We start from the raw sequence: 27,993 nt of genomic DNA, 5'->3' as shown, positions 1-27,993 counted from the left end.
TCCGCATGCTCTGACGTCAGCACGGAGCCGCCAGCTCCCCGTTGTTGCGGGGATGGAATCCACCCGCGGTGGCGCGCGCGCGTTGTGAACAGTGCCCTGTCGCTGACTCCGTAGGGGGTGGAATGTGACCGTTGGTGGGGGACGGGGCGTGGCTCCAACTGCCGTGAGGCCGGGCCGATGCCGGGCCGCAAATCCTCCAAGGAAAAGAAGCGGCGCCGCTCTCGTTCCAGCGGCCTCGAGGGGGGCTTGGGCGCGGGGAGCACCGAGGGGAAGCGGCGAAGTACCGAGTCCAGCTACGGCCTCTTGGAGGTAACGTCCCCCAGAGCGGCCGGGGCCCGGCTGGGCGAGTGGAAGCGGCCGTGCTCTTGAGGGGGGAGGCTGGGGCTGTGGTGCTGAGCGCTAGGCCCGGCGTTGAGCCGGGAGGCCCGGGGCCGCCTAGGCGGGTGCTTGGCCTGGTTCCTGGAGCCCGAGACCAGAAGGACCCGGTGGGATCGACTCGTCCGACCCCCTGCGTGACACGGGCGGTGGGACTGTCCGGCCCAGCTCCTGCGGGGGCTACAGCAGAGCCCCCATGCGATTAGACATTGCCAGGGAAGGGGCTCCCTCCCGACCCCCCAGCCTCTAACCCGCACAGGGTGAAAGCGCCCCCCGGAGGGGCCTCTGCTCAATCCTGACCCACTGGCATCGAGGGGAAACGGCCTGTCTCTCCGTCTGAGGAAAGCAACTTTTCCAGAGCTGGGCTTGGAAACCCCCCATGGCTCTGCTCCCGCTTCCTCTGCACTCCCCAGATCTGCCCCACGGCGAGGGTAGCATTGCTCCCACTCTCTTTGGGGTGGCCGGACCTTGCCAGCTCCTCTTGGAGTGCTGGATTTGAAGCAGCTACACCAGTTCCTTCCCTTTAGCGTGCCTGCAGGCAGTTTCCTATGAGAACCACTGTGAAGTGCTGGCTTCAAAAAGAAACGGACACATCCTCATTGGAAGTAAACTCCTGAATCAGGCTCAGAAGCCTTTTACACACAACACGAAAATAGAAAGGAACAGACACGAATGTAGAGTAGAAAAAAGACAAACAAGATAGAAACCTGGTGAAGTGCTGAAACTGTGTGGTGCTAGTCTGAAGTATTGGTGAGCTGCATAACTTTTTCCATGGGAAATTAGGTGCGGGACAAGTTTTAGAGGTGACCAAAATTTGTATATTAGTGTCTACAGAATTGCATTATAGGAAAGCAGTTTCATGTTTACTAGCTAATTTTTAATGTTTGATGGTAAGGGGGGCTACATGAAAAGAAATTTCTGGGGGAATCTCTAAGCCTTTACTGTATCCCATCCCCCTGCCCAATACATGTTCTTGTCCTAACATTTACTCCACTCTTTCTTAAAAAAAACTCGGCCCTCAAAATCCTGTGCCCAAACTGTTGTGTTTCAACAAGACATTTGTCATTAGCAGTAGTCTTACAAAGGTTAATTGTGATTAACTACGTCAGACATACCTGAGGAACATGTTTTTTGTGCTGCCAAACATCTCTCCCCTTGTTTTCCATTAATTTCAGGGAATACAGCAGCCCAGTTATAGCCAAGTGGGCAAAGTTTTGTTTCGTTTTTTCCAAATATATTATTCAGATTATGTGGCGAAGTAGCTCTTTGCTTTATGATCTTTCAGACTGCTAGGATGAGTCAAAATAGCCGTCTCTTGAGAGGGATATTAATGTTTGGCCTACACATTTGAAGAGCATTCATGTAACTTTTACAATCTTACAATGTAAAGCACTTAAAGGTTCATAACATTCCAGAAATACAAGATGTTCATTTGTCATATTCTTTTAAACATTTTATAGTAAGAACCGTATTGTTGAGGCAGACACTGTTGTAAAATCTTCCCTCTTTTCTTGACTTATTAAAGAGACAATTTCCATTTTATTTTTCCAAGTATTTTAATCTTTTAATTTTAGGAAATAAAATGTACTGTGCCATCTGCAGAAAAAGAGGAGTTAGCTGAAGAGCACAGCGACATAGAAGAAGGTGGACTGGACCTCAGTGTGTCACTAAAACCAGTTAGTTTCTACATTGCAGACAAAAAAGAAATGCTTCATCAGTGCTTCTGTGTCATAGGGGAGAGGAAACTGCAGAAAATGCTGCCTGATGTTTTGAAGGTATTGAAATATACTTAACTCTTCAGTACATGCAGGGCTGAACAGCTCTGTTTGCCTCAGGTCAGTCCAGTGGATTTCCAATATGTATATTACAGCAACCTACATACCTTTTGTGCAACAGTTATATAAAATTTTAAATTTAATAATTTTCCACTATGGTACAGTCCTCTGTTTTTATTTTTTTTCACTCTTATTCAGAGTCTTCACAAAGATGAGACATGAAACCATGGTGAAACTTGTCATTTAAAGATCCTATGGCAATACTTTTTAGGAGGGATGGGCATATTAACCCCGATAAATTAAATTAGTCAAATGCACTAATTTTGTTCTGTTCCGCTAAATTCTTCCTAGAATTCCAATTCGATGTGGTATTTACTTCATGTCTTAAACTGTTGCATAGTATTTCTATGCATTGTTAAGACATTGCTGAACTTTTAGTTATTGACATCATGCTCATCACTGTGGTATATAGAAATGACAGCATTTCATAGTTGGGTTGAAGAGCTGCTTTGTGTATAGACTTCTTAATATTGAGCTGACTGATTAATGAGACTTGATTTTTATATTTCTAAAACTGTTTAAATGTTTTCCTCTTTCTCTGTAATATGATATTAAACTCTTCTATGGTATGGAAGGAAAACAAACACTAATAGAGCATAATTTTGTCATACCACAGCTGCTACAGTAAGACCTGACTCTTAATTTATTATTGGAACATTCTGTAGAATGAGTTCCTGGTGTATGTCATCTGCTTGAGCTCTGGGTTCCAGTCCTCTAGGTCACAAGTGAAAATGAATTTGGAATGTTATTCCTGTATAAACTAAAGAAAACAAAAGCATACAATTTGATAAGACTAGCAGCCTCTGCTGAAGAAAACCCTAAAATTGAAATGTCTGTTGTCATGTAGGGTTAGATTAGTCAAGTGATTGATAGTACGTTTCCTTTTAAAAAACAACAATATTATTCTGGGAGTGTGCATCTTCTATTGTGATGTAAAAAGGTTAAAGGAACAGCTTTCCAGTCTGAGGCATTGAGCAAGATTAAAGTAATGAGTTTAAAACAAAAGGCTAGACAGACACAAAAAACATACCTCATGTCATCCTTGCAGGGCTGTTTGTTGCCACAGGGATTGAAGTACAGTAACAAAACTGTGTGTAAGCCTGTGCTGCGCCTGCAGTTCTAATGATCTGTGATTGAAAATAATAAAGATTATTCTAAAGGGACTTTTATCCTTACGAGGAAATATGGTAGCTAGAATTCAGAAACACAAGAGCTAGAAATTCCATGCACTTCAGTAATATGGACTAAATGGTTCATTTAACTTCCCATGAAGAGTGTTAAGTACATTTTACCTGTATCCTCTTCTTTTTAAATCACTTTTCAGATCCTTGCCATCCTATCTTACTTACGTAAAAACTTGATGCCCCTGGGTGGGTCACTGGCAACAGGAATTGAACCCAGGACCTCTGAGTATAAGACTTTACTGACTGAGCTAGACGGTGCAGGTCTATTGGCTCTAATTTAAACTTCTTTATGGTTCAGCTACTAGTTAGGGACAGAGTATGTGGAGTAAGCATGGTTTATGCTCATGGCTCAAGTTACCAGCGTCTCCTCCATAATGACACACTAGCTTGCACTTTGTTCAAATGTCACAGCCACCATAGAATCTACAGGAGGATTAGGTAACAGACACATCATCTTTATATTTTGTCAGTTTTTATTTTTTTTATTGTTGTTAAATACCTAACTTTGAAAACAGACACACACATGCACCCAAGCTGTCTTATTGCTCCTTTGTAGTTATATGATGGCTGTGACATCTCAGGAAGGTGCATCACAGCAAAAAAGGAGCTGCTGTCTGAGTTGGATGTTGCATGAACTGTACGAGAAGAACTGAAACTTTGAGTGAATTACATAATATCCCTGCTAGTTTGGTTAATGAGAACATGCGGCAGGTAGAGCTGAAATGGCTGGAATGTTCATGTTATATTTGCAGTTCATCTTCCAAAGATGGTTGTCTGGATCAGAGACAATAGAGAAGATCATCAGGTCCCAGCAAGAATTCAAAAGCCCTTTGAGGTGGGATGAAGAGAGAAAGAGAATTGTTTTTTTTCAGATTTGGTTCATCCGCATCTCTCAATGATTTGAGATTCTTTCACTCTAAAGAAAACAGTTTAATTTTTGGTAGGAATGGAGGGTTGATTGTAGTTTGCATATATGCTTCTCCTCAGATATGTGGATTATGAATGTGGATTTTTTTGTTTTAATGTATTACTTCAATTTTCTTAGAATTGTTCCATGGAGGAAATCAAAAGGCTTTGCCTGGATCAATTAGAACTTCTATCTGAGAAAAAACTCCTGAAGATTCTTGATGGTAAGAACTAGTTCTTTATTTTCTCTTATGGTAAATTCTACAGATTTTGATCTTTAATTGTACAACAGTGCCCAGTTAAAGGAATCTACCTTAAAGATAGGTCTTTTCTGTATATCAGACCACTGCATCCTCAGAAATTTCTTAAAATAAATAACTTGAAAGGAATAAACTTCTAGTATTGTAAAAAGTTAATTGTCTGGCTAAATATATTTTTCTACATACTTAAACTAAAATATATGTAATAAGTCAATAGCTCTTAAGTTAATACCTGTTGATAGAAAAATGTGGTTATCCAATGTCATCTGCTGTGATATAGCTAGGGTTGCTCAAAAACTTTGTCTAAGCTATTTTTTGATGGAAAATCGGGTTTTTGACAAAACAAACTTTTTCATGCAAAGTGTCTTTCTATGGAAAACTGCTTTTTGTCAAAAAAAAACCCTCCCAAAAGTATAATATTTCAGCACTTTCAAATTAACATGTTTTTCTTTTGCATTGATTTGACATTAAACTGCCACCTCCAGAGCCCCTGCAATTTTCCTGTATGGACACAGTTTAAAGTTGAACTGATCAATACAAAATATTTAATTTTGATTTTTCTCAATAGAAATTTTTCACCGTGAAGTTTTGAGTTATCAAACTTTCAACAAAAAGTATAATTTTTCCATGGAAATTTGAAAAAAAAAAACAGATTTTTTATTTTTCATCTAAATTTTCTGCAGGAAAACATCCCTTTTTCTGACCAGCTCTCGATTATTGTTCTACTAAAGCGAAATTCATGGTTGTTGTATAGAGTCATAGGGTTAGAATGAGAATCTTCTCTCAACCCATAGCAACGGGCAGTATGGTGCTGCTCCAGGAGCAGACCAGGAAGGGAATTGACTGTTTCTAGCCATACTTCTTTACTTGGATCCCCATGTGCTACAGAGGAAAATAATTTGCTTTTGTTATGTATGAGTAGCAGATTCCATCCCCTGCTGTACCAGCTCAGCTGTGCTGGCTGAGGCATTGGGGTAGAGTCATGGTTTTACCTAATCCCCCATCCGATGCATGAAGGTGTGTAGCAGTCCCATGTAGGCTGTTCTGTCCCCTGCTGTGACTCGCGTATGTAGCATGTGCTGGGAAGTAATGCAGAGTCATATTTTCTTGTACAAGCACTTGGGGCAAGCCACAGTTTAGTGTGCTGTTGTTGAGTTTTATATGAGTGTGTTGCATGATAGGCCCCAGGGCTGACGTGTAGCTGCTCTGTGGCTGCATTCAAACCCATGAGCTGGAATAGTATCTGCAGCCTCTTTTGCACTCCATGCTTGGCGACTCCCCGGTATTAGATCCGTGTATTCACAGATAATACCTAGCTCAGACCCAGTGGTACCTTCTCTGGTCTGTCTGCCAAATTCCCTTCAACACTGGCTTGTTTATTGCTAACTTTTCTGTGCCAGTGTTGAGCTCCCCTTTGGTTGCAGGAGATGCAGAGGTCCACTGAGTGGGTGTTTCACCTTCTTGTGTAGCTCACTGTGGGGCTTATGTGATGCAGAGAGCCTTGGATTGATTCTCTGAGGCTTTTCATTGCCCTTTACCCTTAGTACAATAACAAAGCTGGATTTTCATATTTTTTAATGGATAATCAAAGGATAGTTCAAACTAGTCTCATCTTGTGGGCAGCAGCAGTTTCAGATATTGCTTTTTCTTTTGGGTAAATGTAATTTTAGAACATCTCCTTCAATTGGAAAAAACTACACTGTTGACTTCAGGTAAAATTAAGTTTTGCAAATAACTCTAAGCAGGTAGGAAGCAACCCTTGGCTATAATCTCATATGCTGAAATTTTATACATTCAGGTGAGACTGGTGCGGACTCTGATACTGATGAAGATGCAGATCGTGGTGGAGATAAGACTAGAGCTGAATCAGTCAGTCAGTGAGTAAAAAATAAACAAACTTGAAAGAGGTTTTGCTTTCCTCTACCTCGGTTCACAGTAGCACCAAAGGCCGCAGTATCCCCTCAGACTCTTACTCAAATGGCTAATCCAGCTGAAGCCAATATGAGTGGTATCATCAGGGTCCAACTCTGCAAACCTGTACTAACACTTTATCTGCATTGAAGACAACGTTGTATTGTAAATTTCTCTGAGACAGACCCTCACGTTGTTAGCCCCATCACTTTCCATTAAATAATTTCCTTTCCATAAATCAGTCCTACCAAAACCAAGCCATTGCTTTAATAAAAAGAAAGTTTAGCCATAGTGTGACACTAAAACAGTATATACCTTACTGGGTGATGATCATCATGTGCCAAAATACTGCACAATTGCCAATTAACTGAGAAATTAACTACACAGAGATCTTCTAAGGGAATTGCATGAGCACTTAGGCCCTGATTCTGCAATCTCATCCGCACAGATGGACCCCTGAACCCATGTACAGCCCTACTGTGGCACTGTCCAGACAAAGTCCACCTGCACTAATCTAATTGTAGAATCAGGGCTAAAGAGAATCAATTAGAATAGAAATACCTTTCATCCTTTTTGCAGAAGTTTGTATGAGGCTCCTTATCAGACTACTTAGTGTTTGTTGTAAGAGCGTAGTGGGTTGTTTTGTGTGCTACTTTGCATATTTAATATGCCACTATAAAGAATTCTGATTTAGGGGAATATTTTTATCTATGCCTGTGTCGCAGTTAACATTAATACCCATTAGTACTTGTGTGTAAAAGTAAAACCAGGAAAATATATCATTTTCATCTTATAAGAATCTTGAAGCCCTTTACAAACTGTGAGCCTGAGCCTGTGAGGTGCTGATCACCCTTTGTGATGTGCTGAGTGCCTCCTACTTTTATGGGAGTCAGTGAGTTAAGCACTTTGTAGTATCAGGTCCTAGATATGTCAAGCAGTCTCTTCATCCCTTCGTCCACCACTGGAAATATAGCTAACAGCAAGTGAAATGCTCATTAGGGTGAGGAGAGGATCCTATTGGCCAAGGATCCTGAGGGATTATCCTAAGGGGAGATGTGGGGGGACCCTTGTTTTTAAGGTTTGAGCTAATAGACTGAGTTCTGCACACTTCACTATCTCAGAAAGATAAGGGCTGAATCAGTTCTGTCAGGATTCAGGATTGTAGTGCTATAGCTCAAAGGTGTTTCAAAACTAGTGTTCAAAGCAGGTAGTCATGACTTCCAGTCAAAATAAATTGAACAAAAATTTACATGCAAATAAAATAGTTAGTGACTTTAGGGGAAAAAACTAAGAGGAAAATTGTGTTGTCACTTAGGGAATAAAACAGTAAAAATAAAAATGTAAAGGGGGGAAAAATGTTTTTTTATCATTTTTAACTAGTATTTATCTGAAGGGATTGCAAAATCCGTTTGCTAATAGAGCATAGGAAGCTTTCTCAGGGGAATACTATTAACCTCCACAGAATCTAAACTTCACATTTAAAAGGAAGGGATTCTTCAGCCCTTATGGTTGTGATGATCACCTTCCAGACATGAGCCAAATGTAAATCAGACCACCACAGTGCAATCTTCCAAAGGCTGAAGACACTGGCCAATTTTTATCCTGACAAAAGGATAGAGAGCACCAGAATATTCAAGCAGTCTTGTCAGTTTTCACTGTGGGTATGCAGGACCTTATGGGGAGCAGCGAACTGACAAGAACCTTGCTAGTTTCAACTCTGTGGCTGACAGACAAAGCTATGAGTAGCAGCATCATCATCACTGTAGTAAGTTCCTGAGGAAGAGGGTCAAAAACAGAAGCTGGGCATGCAGTGTCAAGTAGCAGATACCTCTGGCTTCTAGGGATGTAAGTATCATTTTAAAAGTTAAATGTTTAAATGATTAAAAATACGTTGTTTAAACAGTTAACCAATTAAGTGGCGGTTGCTGATCCCGCTGGTCAGCAGGGCCGGGGCTGGGCGGTGGGGCCACTGGGTTGGTAGGCCTGGGCTTAATGGCTCAGGCGGGTTAACTGGTCAGACTAATGCTTACCAGTTAACCGGTTAACCTTTTACATCCCTACTGGCTTCTGTGAAGGTAGAAGACCAAGGGAGGTGTATAATACTGGAGACATCCACACCTCTTGCAGCAGCTAGTATACCTGAAAATGGGTGGAGGGGAAAGAAGGGAATCGACAAAGGTTCCTTTTCTCCCTTCTAGTAGTCAAAGAGAATTCTGGGGAGTTGGAAAACTATAGAACTGTATACAAGCCACATGTTCCTTCAAAGGATGAAGTCCCTGAACAAGGTGCAGGCAGGCAGATGTGGTCACAATAGCTTTCACCTAAGTAGGCTTAACCTTTGGGCCAGTATGTGTTAAGTAATTTTTTCAAGCCATTTATAAATAAATACAAATTGAAGTTGAAAGCCAGTAAGAGCTTTTAGAAGACAGTGTTTCAGTCAGAACTGTACCATATCGGGGAGTAGACCGCTTGAATATGGCACTCTTCAGGAAATAACAGAAAAGCTGATTTTAAAGTAAATTTAAAATTTTTCCAGGGATTATAAACAATGTAAAGCTGTGTAAGATCAAAACCAGTTCAAATAGGGGAATATATCTGTTTTTGGAAGACAGTCTTTTAAAAAAAAAGACTCTCCAAATGATTTGCTGGGCAGCTCAGTAGAGCTTTTGGGTTGAAGTGACTTTTGTTTTATGTAAAACTGTTAAATTTTCTATATTCCTGAATTATATTAATGAGAAGATATTAAAGTTTTTTTTAAAAAAATCCCACTTGTCTTCTCTGTTTTCATAGGCCTCATGGAGCCTCAAGCCCAGCATCTGACAAATTAGATGTAAATCAGAAATGGGCTAAAAACATGGTTTCTTGGCCCTTGGAGGAATATTTTGCTCATTCCACTTTTTGCCTTAAAAAATAGGAAAGCTCTTGCTTCTGTCTCCAAAAGTCTTACTCCAACTCTGTCTCCATTTCAGTCTGGTTGCCCACAAGTATATAGTGGGATACACTCAGTTGCAAAGTTTAGTTCTGGACTTCTCCCAAGTCCATTTGGAATTTGAATCAGTGGTTATAGTTTATAAGTGGCTATAGTTTGATAAAAGCTTTGTTTTATTAATGGATGCATATAAATCCTGTCCCCACAATGAAATGGAATACTGAATGTTTCCTCAAGCTCAAAATGTAAAAGATTTATGAAAATCTGTAGTAGACTCCATTAGTATGTAGAAAGCTCTTATCAAATGTAAGATATGATTGTTATCCTGTCATCCAGCCCTTTCATGTTGGAAGCCATGTAAAATCAGTCAGGATGAGTTGTGCATACTGAAGGATTACAGGATCAGGGCCAGTGTTTGCTAGGACTCTGCAAATTGCTACCCTAATACAGTACATGGGTTCCCAAAAAAAAAAAAAAATTGGTGGCCTCAGAATGTGGACACCAACTCTTGGTGGTGGCTGCTCTGATAATTTTTCCTAAAATAATTAACTTTAGGAAAATTAATATACAGGCACATATACATGTCCAAATCATTGTAATTTGTTTATGTAGTTTTTTGCAGACTCAATAATAAAAATAATGTACAGTTCTTTCTATTCTTTACTGGACCTAAAAACAAATAAGGTGCTTTGCACATTTTTGTCTTTTTTGTTTTGTTCTTTTGCTTTTTTAGTAAAAGGTGGATGTCTTTACAACAGTTCTACCCAGACTTTGTTCCTATTCTTGCGCTCAGAGCATGTCCCCCTCACCCTGCCAGGGAGTTGCCAAGCTCTGCAGCAGCCAGGAGCCACTGAGCTGCTGCGGTAGCTACAGCAACTGTAAACGGCGAGTCCGGTCCAGGCGAGGGAAGCACTGACTGGTCTCTCTGTCCCTACCTCCTATGGCCCTTCAGCAAGAGCCCGTCCTGGGGAAGGTGAGTTGGGAACTCACTGGCTACCTGCAGAGTCCCAGACTTCCTGAGCCCTGGTCGGGCGGGAGTGGGGAAACTGCCCCAGTGACCAAATGCTGCAACTGCCTCCACTGACGAGCTGTCTCTGGTGCTGCGCACACTGGCATCACATGTCTTCAGAGGTGCTACTCAGAGCCTTGAGAAGGCTGCACAGAAAAGGGTGCCGCAGGACCAGCAAACAGTGCATCTTGCTGCCCTTGGTAACAGCTATTAAGGAGCAACAACTGGGCACTGCAAGGTGGGTCTTGCTGCTTTGTCCCCTCAATCTCTGCCCATGCTTTGGAGGCTGTTGTGGCTGCAAAAAAATCTGGTGGCCACGTTTGAGAAACACTGCCCTAATAGATCTGTTCCATAACTTCAGAGCTGTGTGCAGGTTCTTAACATGCAATTGGTCAGATCTTTAATATACTATTTACAGCACTGTTTGTTTCTATGCTGCTGTTCTACAATACAACACCATTAAGCCAAAGGATTTGGGACATTCCAAGGTTTTTGCTAAATGAGGTATAGTTAATTGAGGAAGACAGTCAACTAGTATTTGTCTACAAAGCTGGCTAGCTGTTTCTTCCCTGTGCTCGGAGGTTGAGAAGTGAGTTCTTCAGCTGCTGGTCAGTCCCCCACTTTGCTCTCCTATTTTCCTTCAGCAGGTACCGATTCCCCAGTTTAGTCCTGTAGTAGGTTCTGCGGGATTGTAAGAATACTTTTTTCCTGGGTATCTGGGGGCTGCAGAGGACCCAGGTGGTGGTCCCACAACATCGTGAAGAAGCCTGGAGGTCTTCCAAACGATGTTCTTCCTGAATGGCCTTCTCTGAGTGTGCCCCGAGTAGGCGTCTCAAGCTATTCCTTGATGTATCACTGTGTGTGTTGGTAGATGGGGGGCCAATATACTGGATACCACTAACTAATAATCATATATATTCCATATGTGTAGTGCAGTCAAGTTATCTTTGCTGTGAGAACTCTAATATGTGTGGGTTTTTTCATTGCTGTGTGGAAATATTCAGTGTAACATGTTTGCTTTTAATCAGTACTGCTTACAGGCTTTTGGTCACCTTACTCTCATGGATGCAGTTTTCCTTTGGTTTTGTTTAGGAAGCTTAAAAGTTTGAAGATTTCTTTTTGTTTTAACATATTTTGCTTCCAGATACAGGACTGCACCCAGACATGTCCTCAGCTGGTCTTTATCCCCCTAGGATAGGATGCTGAGCTATACCATTTGGGACACTGGTACTGCTAGTCGCATCAGATATGAGCAGCACTATTAGCACCTGTTATCTGTTCACTGGTATTCTATTCATGTTCTTATACTGCACCCATCATGACATCAGAGCTCCTTCCTGTAGTGCATTAAGCAGTGTGTCTAAGATTTGTCACATGCGGTTCCTCCTTTCATGTGGATTTATATTTCTTTTGGATTTTTATCTTTTTTTAATAGGTGTGATGTGTTGTTGATGTTTTAGGGATCACCCAGACCAGTAAGAGGTTGTCACTTGCTCTGTAAACTTCAGGTGCCTTAACACTGTGTTGCTGTGGCTCAGATCTCTGACACGAGGAGCCTATCTTACAGCATAAGGTCTCACACTGGCTTCCCTTAGCCTACTTACTCTTTGCAGGGTGACATCAACAGGCCTTCCTATCCTGAGTCTCCCAAATCCATCCTCCCTGAGTTCTTAACTACTGGACACTTGGAGTGTTTCCCCCCACAGTTTGTCACCCTGAAAGGTGTGATACCAGCTTACTTTGGCCTTCCTCACAGTTTGCACAACGGAGACTTACTTGGGGTAAAAATAAACAAAAAGGCTTATTTAATAGAAAAATCAGATTCAAAGATGAAATGCATCATGTACAAGTTATGCAGAAAACAAAGGCTCAACCTCAGTCTTTACACTTCTGTATTAGATAAAATCCCTTTTCCGATACAAGTTACTTTGCTTTCAAACAGTTTCCTAGTATACCTCATAACTGTAGGGGGGAATCTAGCATTTCACAGACAGTGTCCCCCCTCCCTCCTGCCGATGAGGTGTCCTGCTATATTTTGTACAAGTTGGAGTTTCCCAACAACTGATAGCTTCGTCCTTGTCCAGGTAGATTCCATTGTGGTAGGCCAGTGGGCAGGTCACTGAAGTCAGGTGATAGTTTGCCAGAATGGGATGTAGTTTTCTAGCCAGCCGTCAGTGGTAGAATATTATGTTTGCAGATGTTGGAGTGTGACAGCATAGAGCTGGGGAGGAGTCAAAGAGCATTTGTAAACTCAGGACTGACTTGACCAATTATGAGTATGTCTCTTCAACCAGAGGAGACTGTACTGTGACATAATTTGGAATTATTTTCTTCTGTCAGTCGGTATAACCTCCATCTTGCTTTGGTTTACGTTCAACCAGCTGTTCATCCTTGAGCTGATCTCTGCCAATACCTACCTAACTTGATGACAATGGTGGTGATGTGTTGCTAAATTGTATATAGTCAGATGCCTGCCCACACTTTGGTTCCTTACGAAATTTATTCAAGAGGCCAAATAACCAATATCAATCTGGTTTATTGCTGTAAGCCAATAATATACTACAAGAAAAGGGTTCTATATGATACCAGTGTCTGGGGAAGCAGTCTCGTGCAGCAATGTTACATCTGTATTACGAGAAGATGCGATCCCAAAGTTACACCTTTATTTACATGTCACTAAAATCAAATCCATCACTTTGTCCCAGTTCCTTAACTTGTTCTGTTTCTTCCTTATCTTGGTTTTGGATACTAGCATTCCAGGTACTGGCCTGTGAAGTTACTTCTCTAGTGTGTACTAAGACATAGGGTGAATGCATCTGGATTTTGACAAGTTTCCTATCTGCTTAGGCCAAATGCTTGCTTCAGCAAATGCAAGGAGTTGTGGGATACTTAGACTATTGAACAGAGTTCTGGTATCGGTCAGTTTAGGCTATATCATTGTTACAGTATTTATGTTTAATGTTATTGGTTCTTAATGCATACTTATCTGTAGGTGTATGATGTGGATAATACATTAATATGCTGGCTAGCATGGATATATATACATATTAGTCAACAGTTTTCTTACACTGTGAAGGATGAATAGAGCTGTATGTCATCTGCATGTTGTTGGCATTTGAGCCCATGATGTCTTGCCAGTGAATACTGAAAATATTGAATACAACTGGAGACAAAAAAGATCCTTGTCAGACTTGGCAAGTGAGTGTGTCTGGTGGTACAGGTGCAGTTTTCCATCACTATCCTTTGGGTGTGTCCTTGAAGGAAGGACTCGAACCATTTTAGTACATTTCCCCAGGATTTCTGTCACTTCTGTCGTGGGACAACTACATTTCATGATCAGCTGTGTCAAATGCTACACAAAGCTTCAGAAGAAAGGATGCATGTCTGCCCTCCATCAGTTGACGGGAGGATATCTACCATCTGCATCACTAATGCCGTTCCTGTTCTGTCTTGGTCTGAGTCCAGTTGTATGCAGTCTAGTATATTGGCTTCACATCTGTATTGTGCCTGGCGTTAGATGCTAGAAACATTTATTGCATTGGACACACATCATTACTAGCATTTAATATTTTGAAGTGCTTGGGGGAGAGGGAAAAGCATATGCAGGTGGCAAGAGGACAAATAGGAGTGGGGAGGAATGTGCAGGCGAGCAGGAAGTGTACACAACAGAGGAAGGGAAAGGGAAATGCAAAATAAAAGGATTTAGACCAAGAAAATACTCACCAGATACAGCAGCTCTTGTCAATCAGATGAGTACTGCCTCCAGATAAAACCATATCCAATGTTGAGGAGGCTTGTGCTTCTGATCTAAGGAAGGAAAACAAAGGAAGACCAGGGAATATTTTTTTTTTTTTAAATGGACTCCTATTTCTAGTTACTGGTATGACATTGTGCAAAGAAGTTACAGTAATCTCAGATCTTTAGATGGACCCTTTTATTAGTTCATTTCCTTTCTGTTCTCCCAGCATGGGTGGTGGACGTGCCTTATCTGGTTGTCCGGCACAATTCTTTAGTGAATTGTGGATAGTAGGCACTATCTCTGATATGCTATACTTTTATCATTTTCTTTGAGACTCAGTACACTGGTGTCAGACACCTATCCTTGGCCCTGATGTGCCCCATGTAAGATATTTAACCAGCTTTCATGACAGTCAGATTCTGTAGACTCTAAAGTGGTCACTTAAAAAAAAAATTAGAGTACTTATGGTTGCAAAGAAAGAAAACTTGCCAAATGGAAGTCAAGTGCAACTGATGCAATGTTGTCTTCCACAGTTCACAGACTGCCTGAAATAACATGGGTTGTTGAGTTTAATGATGGCATTTTAGAGCCAATTATTCAAATAAGGTTGTTGTGCAATTGTTCACCTAGCTTGCATAGTTTCTACATTTGTGTGCACAAATCAGAATGAGTATCGTGCTTGCTCCCCCTCCCCCCCCCGTTGTTGTGATGCGGTGTACAACAGTAAGTTTACTAACTACAAATTTAGTTGCTACCTGAGGGGCTTGTTCAACCCTGGATGTTGATGCAAAACTCCCATTGTTATCTGAGGAGGATCTGTTGTAGGTTAGTATAGTATAGGACCCCTTATCTTTGTGATCATAAAAAAAAAAAAATTGTCCTTCACAGAATTTGACCCCTCAAACTGTATGAAATACATTCTTTTTTTCTTAAAGGTTCTCTCTAGTATAGTACATTAAATTAACTTATTTCCAAGACAAGTTGTAAACTAAAAAGTATTATAATTTGATAAGCAGTTCAAGAATTTTCAGAAACACAGGACTTGAAGCAGATTTGTTTGTGAACATAGGCAGCATAAAAGCTGTAATCAATGTAATATCCGTTGTTTCTTTTTACTTTGTAATATATAGAACACACGAAAGCAAGGCTTCTGATACATTAGTCTGACATTCATAGCTCATTTTGCATGTATCCAAATTTACTGAGGTACATCCTGTCATTCTGTTTAATGTTATGCCCTTTCTAATGCAAAATGTAATAAAAAGTATCTTGGACTTTCCATTACAAGAAAATGTCAACCACAGGGATTTTGGTAAATTTATGAAAATTTCCTCCTTCATCTGGTTCAGAAACAGTTGCATGTTGCTATTTTTAAAAATGAGCATTGTCTCTTTTATACAAGTAGCTCTCTTGCTTAACCAAATTTGTAAATTTGGGTTGCAATGTTTAATACTGTATATAATTTTTGAAAACTAAAGAACTATCGGTTTTGATTATGACTCTAATACTAGTTAGCCCCCATGAATTCTTGATTTTCTAAATAGGACCCGATCATGCAAATAATCCTGAGCATAGTGCATAATGCTGGTAGGGACTATACCTAGTATTTCCAGCATTAATGTTTAATGTGTTGATTTTTATTAGTAATTCACAGACCACTGTGATAATACAGAAGACTTGTTCACTGCAATTAAGTTTTGCATGCAAGAAAATACAGTTCCTCAAACTTAGGCCCTGGATTTTTTTTTTTAAGGGCCTCACCTTGTTTTTAGATTTTATATTCACAAACCACATGCACAACTGCACAAAAAATCCATAGATGTCTAATAGACTGTTTCCATCTGTTAATCACAGAGACAAGTGATTGAAGGGCATTGAATTACAGCACAGTTAATTGCAAGTACAAAAATGCCTGCAAAATGAGTCTGCTTCTCAAAATCAGGCTCTGACTGTTCTTCTCAGTGTGTACCAAGGAGAATCTATTACAGTGGTTCTCATTCTCTTTGGGCACTGAGAGCCCATGAATCAGGTTGCATTGCACGCAGCCTAGCCCAGCCAGAGCTGCAGGAGTCACTTCTGTGGGGGTGAGTGCACACTCGCACACACCCTGGGTTTCTCTGAACCCTTCCCCTGAACACCTTGGGCCTCCCATGCAACCCTTTGACATATTTTGGAGGCTGAATTTTGTGTCTTGAAACCTTGGTCTAGTAAGTCAGATCAGTCTGGAGTCCAATTCTGTAACATAGCTAATGCTTATTATTTATTTCATCCGTCGTCTTTGTGGGGGAGGGGGAACAAACCTCCTTCCCTGATACTTCTTCCAAGAAGAATATCTAAGATGATATGTATGTATTAATTCTTGTCCTGTAAAACTTGATTCTCTTATGTGAAATAGAGAAGGAAATCTGGAATAACTGTTCAAGCCTTGCCAAGGAAAGATCAGTGTGGGAAGCCTTTTACTACCTTAGAAGGAAGCCTGTAAAGTGAAACTCGGGGCTTGTCTACGCTGGCAATTTACAGCACTGCAACTTTCTCGCTCAGGGGCGTGAAAAAACACTTCCCTGAGCACAGCAAGTTTCAGTGCTGTAAAGCGCCAGTGTATTTAGCCACGCCCCTTGTGGAGGGGGATTTTTGTAGAGCGCTGGGAGAGTTCTCTCCCAGCGCTCTGCCACGACAACACAAGCCACATTAAAGTACTGCCGTGGCAGTGCTTTAGCATTGTCAGTGTAGACTAGCCCTAACAGCCTTAGGAGATGAGCAGCCTAAAAGAATTAGGCCAAGGTTTTCAACCTTTTTTCATTGCAGACCCCTAAAAAATTTCAAATAAAGGTGTGGACCAATTTGGAAATTTTAGACATAGTCTGCAGACCCCCAGGGATCCATGGACCACCTAATTAGGTAAGCTTCACTTTGCAGCTGCTGTCAACGGCAAGCAGCAAAAGAGGGAAGGTGTTATTGTTTTGGTAGAGAGGGTCCTTCCAACCTTCTATTTTAAAAAAAAAAAAAAAAAATGTATAAGATGGAATAGAACACCACCCAAACAAGGGAGAATGGCAAGGAGACCCAAGAGAAAAATGGAAGTGGAGGGGCTAATGCACCAAAATTGGAAGGGTGAGAGGAGGGAATCAGCTGAAAAAGGAGGGCAGGAGAGAGCTGTGGCTGACTTTTAAAATTAGCACTGACTCCCTCCTAGAGCATATCTCCCTGATTCTGACTGCTTTCTTTCCGAACAGCCAGGAGGCACAGGGAACTCCAAACTTTAGTCGCCACTTGTTAGCCAAGGTCAATATGGAAAATGAGGATATGAGACCTGCAGCCACAAAGGCATTGCCTTAGGGTTAAATCCAGCGTATCTCCTGCTCCCCGCACGTGGGGGCTGTACTGAGGTGCTCCCCACTTTTATATCGGCTTTTGGCTGCTGGGTGTCTGCTATTTTACACCAGTGTAAATTAATAGTAACTGAATTTGGCCCACTGTCCTTATGCAATTGAATTCTTTTTATTAAGAAAATAACCAAATCTAGACTGCTCGGCCACTGCTTGGCCACAAGATGGTGCATGACACCTGCTTATTAAAATCCAGCTGGTGAAGTTTCATCAGCAATCCAGTCAAACCCAACCTTTTATGATAAAATAAAATGCGCTGTAAAAGATTTGCCTTTGGGACCCCCAATTTTTTTGACAGCAGATGGTCTTTACAGCAGGGATGCTTTTTTTTTTTTGTTTTTTTTTTTTTGCTAAAGCAGTTGATATGGTCTAAATATCAGGGACACATTCTACAGCAGGTCTTGCTACATGATTTCCAATTTACAGAAAAGTCTTTATTTTTTGTTAGGTAAAAAGAAATGTAGATATTTCTACTACTTGTACTTAAAACAAACTGCATAGTTAAAAATAAGAGGTTGCTGTGAGGTTGCTGACAAAGGGGTGATTCTAATTCTTGAATGAAATTTGGCTTTAAGACTCAGGGCAGCAGAAGCTTTATTACTGCAGAGGTGACACTGCTTGGCATCTTTCCCCCTGGAAATTATTTGATTGTGTCAGAGCTGACCCTGCTGCTTGCCAAGGAGCAGCATTGCCATCAGCAATGAAAACAGCCAGTCAGTCACTCTCCTTGGCAAAAGGGAAGAGTGCAAGTTTTTGGGTTGTGTTTTACCACCACCAGCCCTCCCACCCCCGGAGGCTGGGGCAAGAAGGAATGAAAGTCTGAGAACCTGCTTAATATGTTTAAAAGATCACATTAAAGCAAAATTAATTTTCTCTTAGAATTTCTGGTTTTAGATATAGCATCTAAGAGCTAATACAGCCTGAAATGTCTGACCTTCTGGAGACAAGCAAAAAACATAGAATCATAGAATATCAAGGTTGGAAGGGACCTCAGGAGGTCATCTAGTCCAACCCCCTGCTCAAAGCAGGACCAATCCCCAATTTTTACCCCAGATCCCTAAATGGCCCCCTCAAGGATTGAATTTACAACCCTGGGTTTAGCAGGCCAATGCTCAAACCACTGAGCTATCCCTATGTGGGGGAAGCATTTGGGTGGTTCCTAGGATAAGAGAAGCTCACATAAACAAGCTCCCTGTTCAGCATAGCTCTTTCCCCATTTGGGCTCTTTTCCTTCTCATCTCTACCCACTCTTCCATCCTTCTGCTGGAAATGGAGAGCCCAACAGAACTGAAACCTTGGGATTTGGAATAATATTTCACCCAGCTTCAGCGGGTAGGGAAGCATACTAGAGAGAGGAGGGAAGCACATGATCCTCGCCCAGTCTCTTGCAAGATACAGGTTAAGTCAAAGTGGGTGTGTGCTATCGAGCCAAACATTCAGTTTTTTGCATAACTATTGCATCTGTGTGTGCAAATGCCTAGGCACCTTCCTAAGCATTTGATTGCATAATTGTGATAATTATATGCATGTCTTTGTGTACAAACTTGTGGGACAAATGGAGGGCCATTCAGAATTGATTACAATGTCTACAACTAGCGGGGGAAGTAGCCGTCAAAATAGGTGTACCCTTGTTTGCATCAGTGTAGCAAATTTGGGCTGGTTAGAAATGGTGTACAAAATGAAGAGATTCCCTTCCAGTTGATTTATTAGCCTGCCATTCTAAACAGAAACACATCTGTGGTTATTTAATAGAAAAACAGATCTGCAGCCACCTTGTTAAGAAAGAACTTGTTTAAGGCCATAGTTGAAAAGTAACTAAGTCTGGAGTATTGAAACTTTGAAATTAGAATATGGTAAGATCTGTGGTAGTGCTATCATCTGTTTTTATGGTTCGATTTAATACCTACAAGCAGGCTGGTTGCTTTGATTACATGTTAATGTAATACATACTACACAAACTTTAGACAAGAAAACAGCTGAGGGATGAAATTGGGTAGATGAATATAAAATAATTTTACTGCCAAAATGCTCATTAAACTCAACAATTGGATTCTCTTGATTTCAGGATCTTGCTGTAAGCAGTGTCTGCCCTTTTCAGGTGCATCTTACAATCTCTCATTTATACTTCCCTGCTTTGTATAAAAAATGTCATTTGAAAACTGTAGGTAAATAGCAGGCCACAAACATATGGTTCCATGGCTCTTAGGCTATGTTTTGTTTGCTTCTGTGCAACATGAAGCAATTCCAGGGTTGACACCTTAGAGGGGGAGGGTGTATGAATCTTAAAATTAAAAAAAGGTGAATCTTTTAAGGTAGGGGAAATAGATATTGAACCCAGGTCAATAGTCTGGCTGAATTTGCTTTTTAAAAGCAATTCTTCAGTGGTAATGTTAGTTTCTCATGAGGGTGAAAATAGCTACTTAATTGCAAAAGTAAACAGCAAATATCCCTCGAATGCAACTGAAACTAGATTTTCTAAATTCCTACCTGTGTGACAATTTATGCTGCATTTTGCAAATAAGCACCCCATATTGAGAAGATACTGCCAATTATGATTTTTCATTTGTAGGACCAGTGCAGTGAGGATAATTAACTTTGATCTTGTATGTCACTGAGGAAAGCAGAAAAATACCCTGGGTTCTAAAGTGCTTAAAATGGTTATAAAAGTATATGTAAACTCTTGTTGGCCCCTTTCATACAGAACCTGTCTTACTCAGGCTATCAACAAATACTGTGTGCTAGTGTAAAGGAAATGTTTCTTTGAAATAGTCCTCTTCACTTTATATAATAAAGTGTGCAAATTAAAATGTGTTCTCGTTTGTTTCCAGACAAGACAACAATGTAGATTCTACTTCTTCTCTGAGGGAAGACAGCAAACTGGAAGGTCTGGAGTCAAAACAGGGTATGTATTGAGAAAGCTGAAGTCTTGTGTTCTTGGCAGTGACCAGTTTCAACAGCCAGTGACTGTCAGCCTGGATACTTGAACTGGTGGTAATAATAATAGTGACGCATCCTCAGTGGAATCAAGACATCTGTGCCACCCAGACATCTGTGCCACCTAGATAGTACAGAAATGAAAAAAATGATGAATCACTTTTTTAAAGAACAAAACAAAATCCAAAACATGGGCCTAATTTTCAGAAGTGCTGAACAATCAAAGTTCCCATTGATGCTCCAGTAAGACCAGAGTGGTCTTTTGAATGACATGGGGGCATTTGTCGCCTTCATGCTGAAATATTGACGTTCAAAAGTCTTCCCCACTCTTTGTTTTTGCACTGTACTCATAGTGATCTGAAGTGGCAGAAGAGAGTTTGGTGAGTTTTATATATATTTAGACCCTACTAGTGCTGGATCAGTAGACCAGGATCATCTTAAGAGCCTCCTGTTTCTTCCCTGGGCTCCATAGGAAAAAATAAAAGGTTTTGGGGAAATGTATTTTTATCATGAAGTTGATGCTATCTTTTCACTTTGCCAGTCACATACATTCAGTATAACCATTTGCAGCAGCAAGAGATTAGGTAAATCTGTTGTGTAAGCAACTAGCCATTCATTGCTCTTCCTAATTCCTCCAGAACTTCAAATCCTAATAACATAATAGTAACTATCCTGAAGGAGACTGTAGGTCCATCGTTAACTAGTGGGGTGAACTGACCAAGGAGTTTTCAGCAGGAGCAAATCTTCAGATCCATAAATTAAAACAAGTAGCAATAAGCAAAAAACAAAACCTTTTAAAACCAACCCAAATCCTGCCTCAGCCTGGGGTCCATGCAGTTCTCAGTTCCTGAGTGTGGAGTCCTGCCTTCTTATAGGCATTCTTCTTGCTCCCTAGCACATATTGTTTAAGCCTCTTCCCTGAGCCCAGGTCCAACGGCAGGAGAAAGGATGGCAATAGAGTTTTACTTTCAAAATAAGCAGCTGCCTGATTTCTCCAAGGCTGCGTGGCTTGTTCAGAGGATCTGCAATCCTGGTTCCCATCCCTCTCCTGCCCCTCTGAGTTCTGCAGGACTGGAGCTCTTGGTAGCTAGGGGAGCATTACTGCAGCTCTGCAGAAGCACAGTTAATAACTCAGCTGTGGGAGAAGGGAGTGTAGTAGAGGGGAAGCAAGACTGCAGGCCCTCCCACTCTCCGACTTCTCACTTCTGGCCATCCAGCTTAAGAGGAACTTTGATCATTTCTCTCTCTTTGGATGCAGATCATTCTAAATAATGATCACCTTCCTTTGGATATCTAAAAGACAGCTGCTTCTGTACTTCAAGTGCAAGCTGAGCAATTGAAAGTAGAAATACAAACAAGCCAGCATTTGGTGTGATCACACCAATATGGCAGCTTTTGATAATCAGTTGGGGACAGATGAGCCTTCATTTTCTGTAGCCTCCAGGAAAGAAAGGTACAAAATCAGCTTTTCATTCTGGTGATTCTAGTGTCTTTGTTTTTTTAGAACAGGCAGAAATGCATTGGATTAAGCATTCATGTACTGCTGTGATGGGCACTGGATAAAATACCAAGACAGATAGTGATGTACTTTTGATTCCCTACTGTACATTGGAAGCTGCGTTTAAGCTGCATCAGCTCCTGTTTTAGCTCATCCATTTCATGAACACTGCGTAACAACTGCCAGTATTATTTTATACATGACACTAGAATTATAGCTGCTTCTATCTCAGCCTGTTTATTTTCATTTTCATTTACTATACATTGTAATGTCAATAATAACTGTCAAATCAGTAAATGCTTCAGATTCTCATAAACTGTATTCCTCTTATGAGGGGCCAATATTATCTGCTTCCAGCAGCTTTTATTTCACAATTCTGAGTCCTATCTCAACAGCTTTTCAAACGGTTTATTATTATTTTTCTTTTTGAAGTAGCTAGTGAGGGGAATTAAATGGAGGGAGGAGGTAAGAATGTCATAACAAAAGCTGCAGAATTGTTAAGAGCAGGATGCCATGACTTTGTGAGAAACGCTTTAAATATTGCTTGTTGCGCTATATGGAGTGACCTCGGAATTGACAGATTTCCTGCAGACCTCTTCCACTCTTTCTGTCCTATCTCAGGGAATTGATGACTGCTGCAGGTGATTGCTTCATTGTCCTTTTTTATGACTTTATCAACCACGGTATCATGATGGCTTTGGGCAATGACAGCGGTGCTTCTCAAGATGTTAGCTTTAAAGAGCTTTTGAGAATATGGGCATAAATTGTAAAATATAACTTAGTAATCATTCTTCTTCCATGCTGGAGCCTGTGATGCTACAGGAAAAAAAGGTAGAAGACAAAGCAGACTAAGCAGAAGTGAGTAAAATATGGTTAAAAAAGGAATTAAGTGTGCTGAAATGAATTTCACAACTGTAGCTGAAGGAATAAGTACAAGTTATCAAAATGAAAAAGATAATGAGAAAAATGCCATCTGAGACTTTTATTACTGTGTAAAATTACAACTGCAAAAGAGGGAAATGAAGCTCATCGGCTAATTAAACAACATTTGTAGGCCAGTGGTTGTGTGATTACTGTGCATTGTGCTGCAATGGAGACTCCTAATTCTGGATAGAACCCAGGACAGCCTGTACCTTTGAAGGCTGGGCAGCTCCCTATTCTATACAGATAGTGGGACAGGAATGAATGACCCAGTTTGTCAGTAGCTTTCAGGTTTTTCCACCCCCTCCATCTGATCAGTTCCAAAGCGAAGATTGGCAGTAAGGATGAGCATGCTCAGAGTTTAACTTCTGAACTTTGAACTAGGCTCCTCAAATACAGTATGTTTTCTTGCCCCATGGAAATGCAGTCCTGTTGAATAAGGTGCTAAGTAAATATGGACTGGTGCTTTGTAGCAAGACAGAAGAATTTCCATTCCTTAATCTTAATAATTCCCATTCCTTGTCTTTCTGGGAAGTTAGTTAGCAAGATTTTGTTCAGAGTCCACTCATCCCTTTCTGTAGGCAGGGAGAGGAGAAGTGAAACTTGCATCTGAGGTGGAAATGCAGATTTTGAGGTTGCCATGAAGGCATTTTAGAGACAGGGCAACTACCCCAAACACATCACTTCTGTGGTGTTGAAGACTTTAGTAGGGGACTGATGGGCCTTATATATTAGTGCTTATTGCAAACTCTCCATGTGATGTTAAGGATTAGAAGAGGACACATTTTTCATAGAATTAAATTGTTTTAACCAATATAACCAGTTTTTACTCCAAAAAAAGTCATAATTCACCTAATAAGTGCCACAGACCAAAAATCCTTTATATCAACGTGATCAACAATGCTAATCTCCAGAAGCAAGAATTTATAGCGATTTGACCAATTTTCCCATACCTGACTAAATTTATGATGATCTTGATCCTGAAAACGTGTAGCTGTGTACACTTTACATATCATATGCTGTTTACCTGTTTGTTAATATGCTTTTGCATCCATGTTCAGTAGCTGATGTTACAAATCTGGGATTGCACATGTTGAGTAGCTAAGACCTCGATTCACGAAAGCATCCCTATTTTGGATAGCACTTAAGTCCCGAACAGGGACTCGTGTGCTTTCTTAAATCTGGGCCAAAACTCCAGAATTGAGGATGTGTATGTTTCTTTTGAACTCTTTACACCAGCACTCCGGTTTAAGTTTTTATTTAGGGTAAATAAAAAGCAGCTGGCTATCTTAAATATGCCTCTAGTGTTTATAAAAACAATTTAAGGAAACTTATTGTTGACTAGGTAGTTGGATGAAACACCATTCCTCCTTTTTTTTTTTTTAAGCAAGGAAAGTACATTTATTATATTTCTTTCTTGGTGTTCAATATTGATTTTTCATCCCCTCAGGATAACAGTTATGTCACAAAAGCCAAGAAAAATGTTTTTCTAAAGATTTTCCTTCCCTGCTCATAAGCAAATATGCACGCATCCCAAAAAACATTTCTTCTAAGCGTTTCATAGAAGGGGTAGAGTTTTCTAATGCATCCTTTTACTTTTAAAAGGAAAAATTGATCTCTGGCAAAATTTGTTGCTTCAACTTATTTTGGATCCAGAAATTTTAATTTCAGTTGTCCATATCCTACCTGTTAATCTTCACACAGAATTTTCATTGAATGAAAAGTTCAAGGGGAATATGGCCCTTTATAGGTATGGAGAGTTTTTCAGTTCTCCCTCCTGTTTTCCAGAAATGCCTCTCACCCACATAGCTGTATTCTTGTGGTGTGGTGTACAACCAACGGCACCGAAATACGAACAAGCATTTCTAAAGACAGACTTCAAAAATTTCTTTTCAAAGATGTGTACTGTGCTGTTATTTGAAGAGGAAGGGAGAATGGTTCATGTTGGGACTAAAACACATGCTTTCAAGGGAATTGTCATTAGTATTTAGAAGAATGATTAGCAAAATCCTTTCTGTAAGTTTTGCAACAATAAAATGTGAGCATCTTGAGGAAAATCCCAAAGATACAAAGACAATTAGTTAAAGTCATCAAACCCTGGCTCCCTGCTGTATTAGACTACATTATCAATATATTCTTTATAACCTGAGCTTTAGTAAAACTCAAATTGCCTGGTGTCCAAGAACAGCAATTCACAAAGGAAGTACTGCATTGGTTTCCAGTATATCAGTGGCTTTGTTGTTGATGAGCAATACTGGCAGATCAATAATACTTCCCAGCCTTGGAGATTTGAGGTTTAGGAGCTAAAAGAACAGATGGAGAAAACTAGTGATTCTTAAGTCATCCACAGAAAGGAAACCTTTTTAAACCAGTTGGCAAAAGGCTAATTTAAAAAAGGGAAGTTTAAAAAAGGAAAATTACTATGGTATATAGATGTTTATATCCTAATGCTGATATGCTCTAAAACTATCATTTTGTTTTGTTACTATACAGTACAGGAGCTTACTGTATATGAATGTACCTTTTGCCTTATATCTTCAGCACACAGTGAAAAGTTTTTATTTTTAAAATGCATTTCTTTAAATCTATAATTTCATTTTTTAAGACTATTTATGAATTAGCAGCCTTAACTATTGTATAATGACCCTACCAGGAGCCAATATTAAACCCTTGGAATCAGTAATTTTGCCATTTTGTTGCAATAAATAACAATATTTATTTTAAGCAATAAGCAATATTATCAGAGCATATCTAAAGATGAAAAATGACACCCAAGCACCAAGTAGTTGCAGAGCCAAGGTGTCAAGAGGGATAGTATCTCTCACTCACAACTTCACCGTAAAGAGAATCGGTGATGGAGGTTTTGCCAGTTTTACTGACTATACTGCTTTTTCTAATTAAACTCTTCCTAATAAACCTCTGCTTTTAACGAAAAATAAAAATCACCAGCATTTCTTTTATAATTTTACTGAGCTGACCCAAATTAATCTGAAATACTTCACTAAAAGGCTTAGATAATTGTAATGTATGACTTTTTTTTTTTGCATCTTCATTGGCTTTGGTATTTTTTCTTTATTGTAATTTATAAAGTAATCAAAGTATTTTTAAACTGCATTTTGAGAATTAAATTTACTTCTAAAATAATCAGTCCCAGAAATTCCCCACATCAACTTTCATTTTGTAATGCAGAAGCTTCATTGTGATATAAAACCTTATGACATTTTTAATTAGGAAAATAGATCATGTAACTCCATATGATGGAATACATTTTTCAGGCACTGCTGCTTTGGTATATTGCATGTTTTTCTAAATTGGAATAAAAAATGCATTAAAACTTGTCTAAATTAGATCAGTCTTAAAAGTTGGGGGAAGGAAAAGAGGAGGAAATACTTGTCTATAATTTATAGATGGTTTTTGTCATAATCTGAATCTGTGAAGAGAAACATTTTTATGCAGAGGCAGTTTCTAAAATGAAAGGGAAATTTTTGTTAGGCTCCCTGCACTGCATGGTTATTTGTTACATTTGTGTTACAGGCAAGGGAGAAGATAGTGATGTCCTCAGCATAAATGCAGATGCATATGATAGTGACATAGAAGGCCCATGCAATGAAGAGGAGAGTCCTGATGTGCCAGAAAGTGCTGTCAGAAGTGGAGCTGGTCAGATAGATGACCTTCAGAAGGACATTGAGAAAAGCGTGAATGAGATACTGGGGTTGGCAGAATCCAGCCCAAAGGAGTCTAAAGCAGCAAACTTGACTGTTGCTCCATCAGAAGATGTTCAGCCATCAGCACAGCAGCTGGAGCTCCTGGAGCTTGAGATGAGGGCCAGGGCTATTAAGGCCCTGATGAAGGCTGGCGATGTAAAAAAATAGCCCTAAGCTTACTTCATTTTAATATTTTTTTATATTTGTTTTGAAGGGTGTGATGTCTGTTCTCTTCAGTGCTATAGTACGTTTGGATTGGGCATGACATTCCTCATTCAAACCCTTTTGAGTATCCTGACCTGTGGCTTAAATTGTTGATAGTTGGTTTTCATTGCCTTTGGCATGCTGCTTCTGTGACTTATACAAATGGATTGGTTTGACACTGCACTAGATCAGTGTCTCTTTTTGCTGGGTTATCACTTGACGTGAATCAGGAAGAAGTCATAGATCTATGCCAGGATGCTGGGTGCCTTTAATAAAGGTTAAACGAACACCGTAGGTTCTTCATAATTCCTGTAGTTAGCAATTAAACTGCTAATTTTTTTTTTCCTCCTGAACTTTTTAGCAATTTAAGTAAGTTGATTTGCATGTGCTTCTTAAAAAGGTACTATTTTGAGGAGGTCTTCTGTGGCATGACAGTACTCATATCTGCTTGCAGCACTCTGTGATACGATTTGAGATGTTTATTTCTCATTGGGCCGCAGCTTTTAGGAATATAAATGAATTAGTTAAAATTGAATGACAATTTACTTTGGGAGATTAAAAGCATGCTTAATTTTTAGAGAGCTAAAATTGCTAAGGAGAATTTTTTTCAGTAAGCAATCTAAGTCAATTGTTGTTAGAGAAAGTAATTCCAGTGACAAACTATGCTAGTAGGTGTTTTTATACTGCTGGTCATTTTATTTGGCTAGTCTCCTCCCACAATTATTTTATCATGTACATCTCAGCTGAAAACAGGAAAATGAATGCTTTGTTTTTCTCATTGTGAGATTTTGTTAATTCAGCACATCATCTTGTGAGATTGGATAATGCAGCGAATCAGAAACTGTGTAAAGATTTCTGATTTTGAGCTCAAGTTTTTGATATTTAACTGATTTAATCTTTTCAGATCCCCTGTAAATAGCTTTCCAGAAAGGTGGTATAATTTATTTTTATGCATTTTTGTAAGGATTCAAAAATCATAAACTCATTCTTCATTTTAAGGATGTTTATAAATAATTGCTTTTATACAACTTGTTTTCCTATTATTTGGTAACTGCGACAAATTAATTTTGATTGTTTGGAAGTGGTGCTATTTTTATAATTGAAAGTATATTTAAAAGAAACTTTTGATTTTGTTACATCCCAGGTCTGAGTCTAATTCTTGTTAAATATTGTTAAATAAAATAAATGGTTCATTACA

At 39.9% G+C, this 27,993-nt stretch overlaps 1 protein-coding gene across 3 annotated transcripts; it reads left to right on the top strand.

Moving 5' to 3' along the window:
- The first annotated feature begins 3 nt into the window (after positions 1–3).
- On the top strand, positions 4–27,993 carry CAAP1 (caspase activity and apoptosis inhibitor 1). Of its 3 annotated transcripts, none has more exons than XM_077817723.1 (7): positions 4–309; positions 1,950–2,150; positions 4,440–4,524; positions 6,359–6,437; positions 20,363–20,436; positions 22,789–22,824; positions 26,422–27,993. In XM_077817723.1, exons 1-7 carry the CDS (start codon positions 178–180, stop codon positions 26,757–26,759), a joined length of 945 nt encoding a protein of 314 aa, XP_077673849.1. In that variant the 5' UTR covers positions 4–177; the 3' UTR covers positions 26,760–27,993. The 3 variants fall into 3 exon arrangements, with proteins under 3 accessions (XP_077673849.1, XP_077673848.1, XP_077673851.1); XM_077817722.1 differs by having other exon boundaries at positions 22,774–22,824; XM_077817725.1 differs by lacking the exon at positions 22,789–22,824 and having other exon boundaries at positions 6–309.

This window comes from Eretmochelys imbricata, chromosome 5 (assembly GCF_965152235.1).
Source record: "Eretmochelys imbricata isolate rEreImb1 chromosome 5, rEreImb1.hap1, whole genome shotgun sequence".
Classification (NCBI taxonomy): Eukaryota; Metazoa; Chordata; order Testudines; family Cheloniidae; genus Eretmochelys; species Eretmochelys imbricata.
Note: the sequence above shows the minus strand (reverse complement) of the source record. Positions and strands in the feature narration are given on the sequence as shown.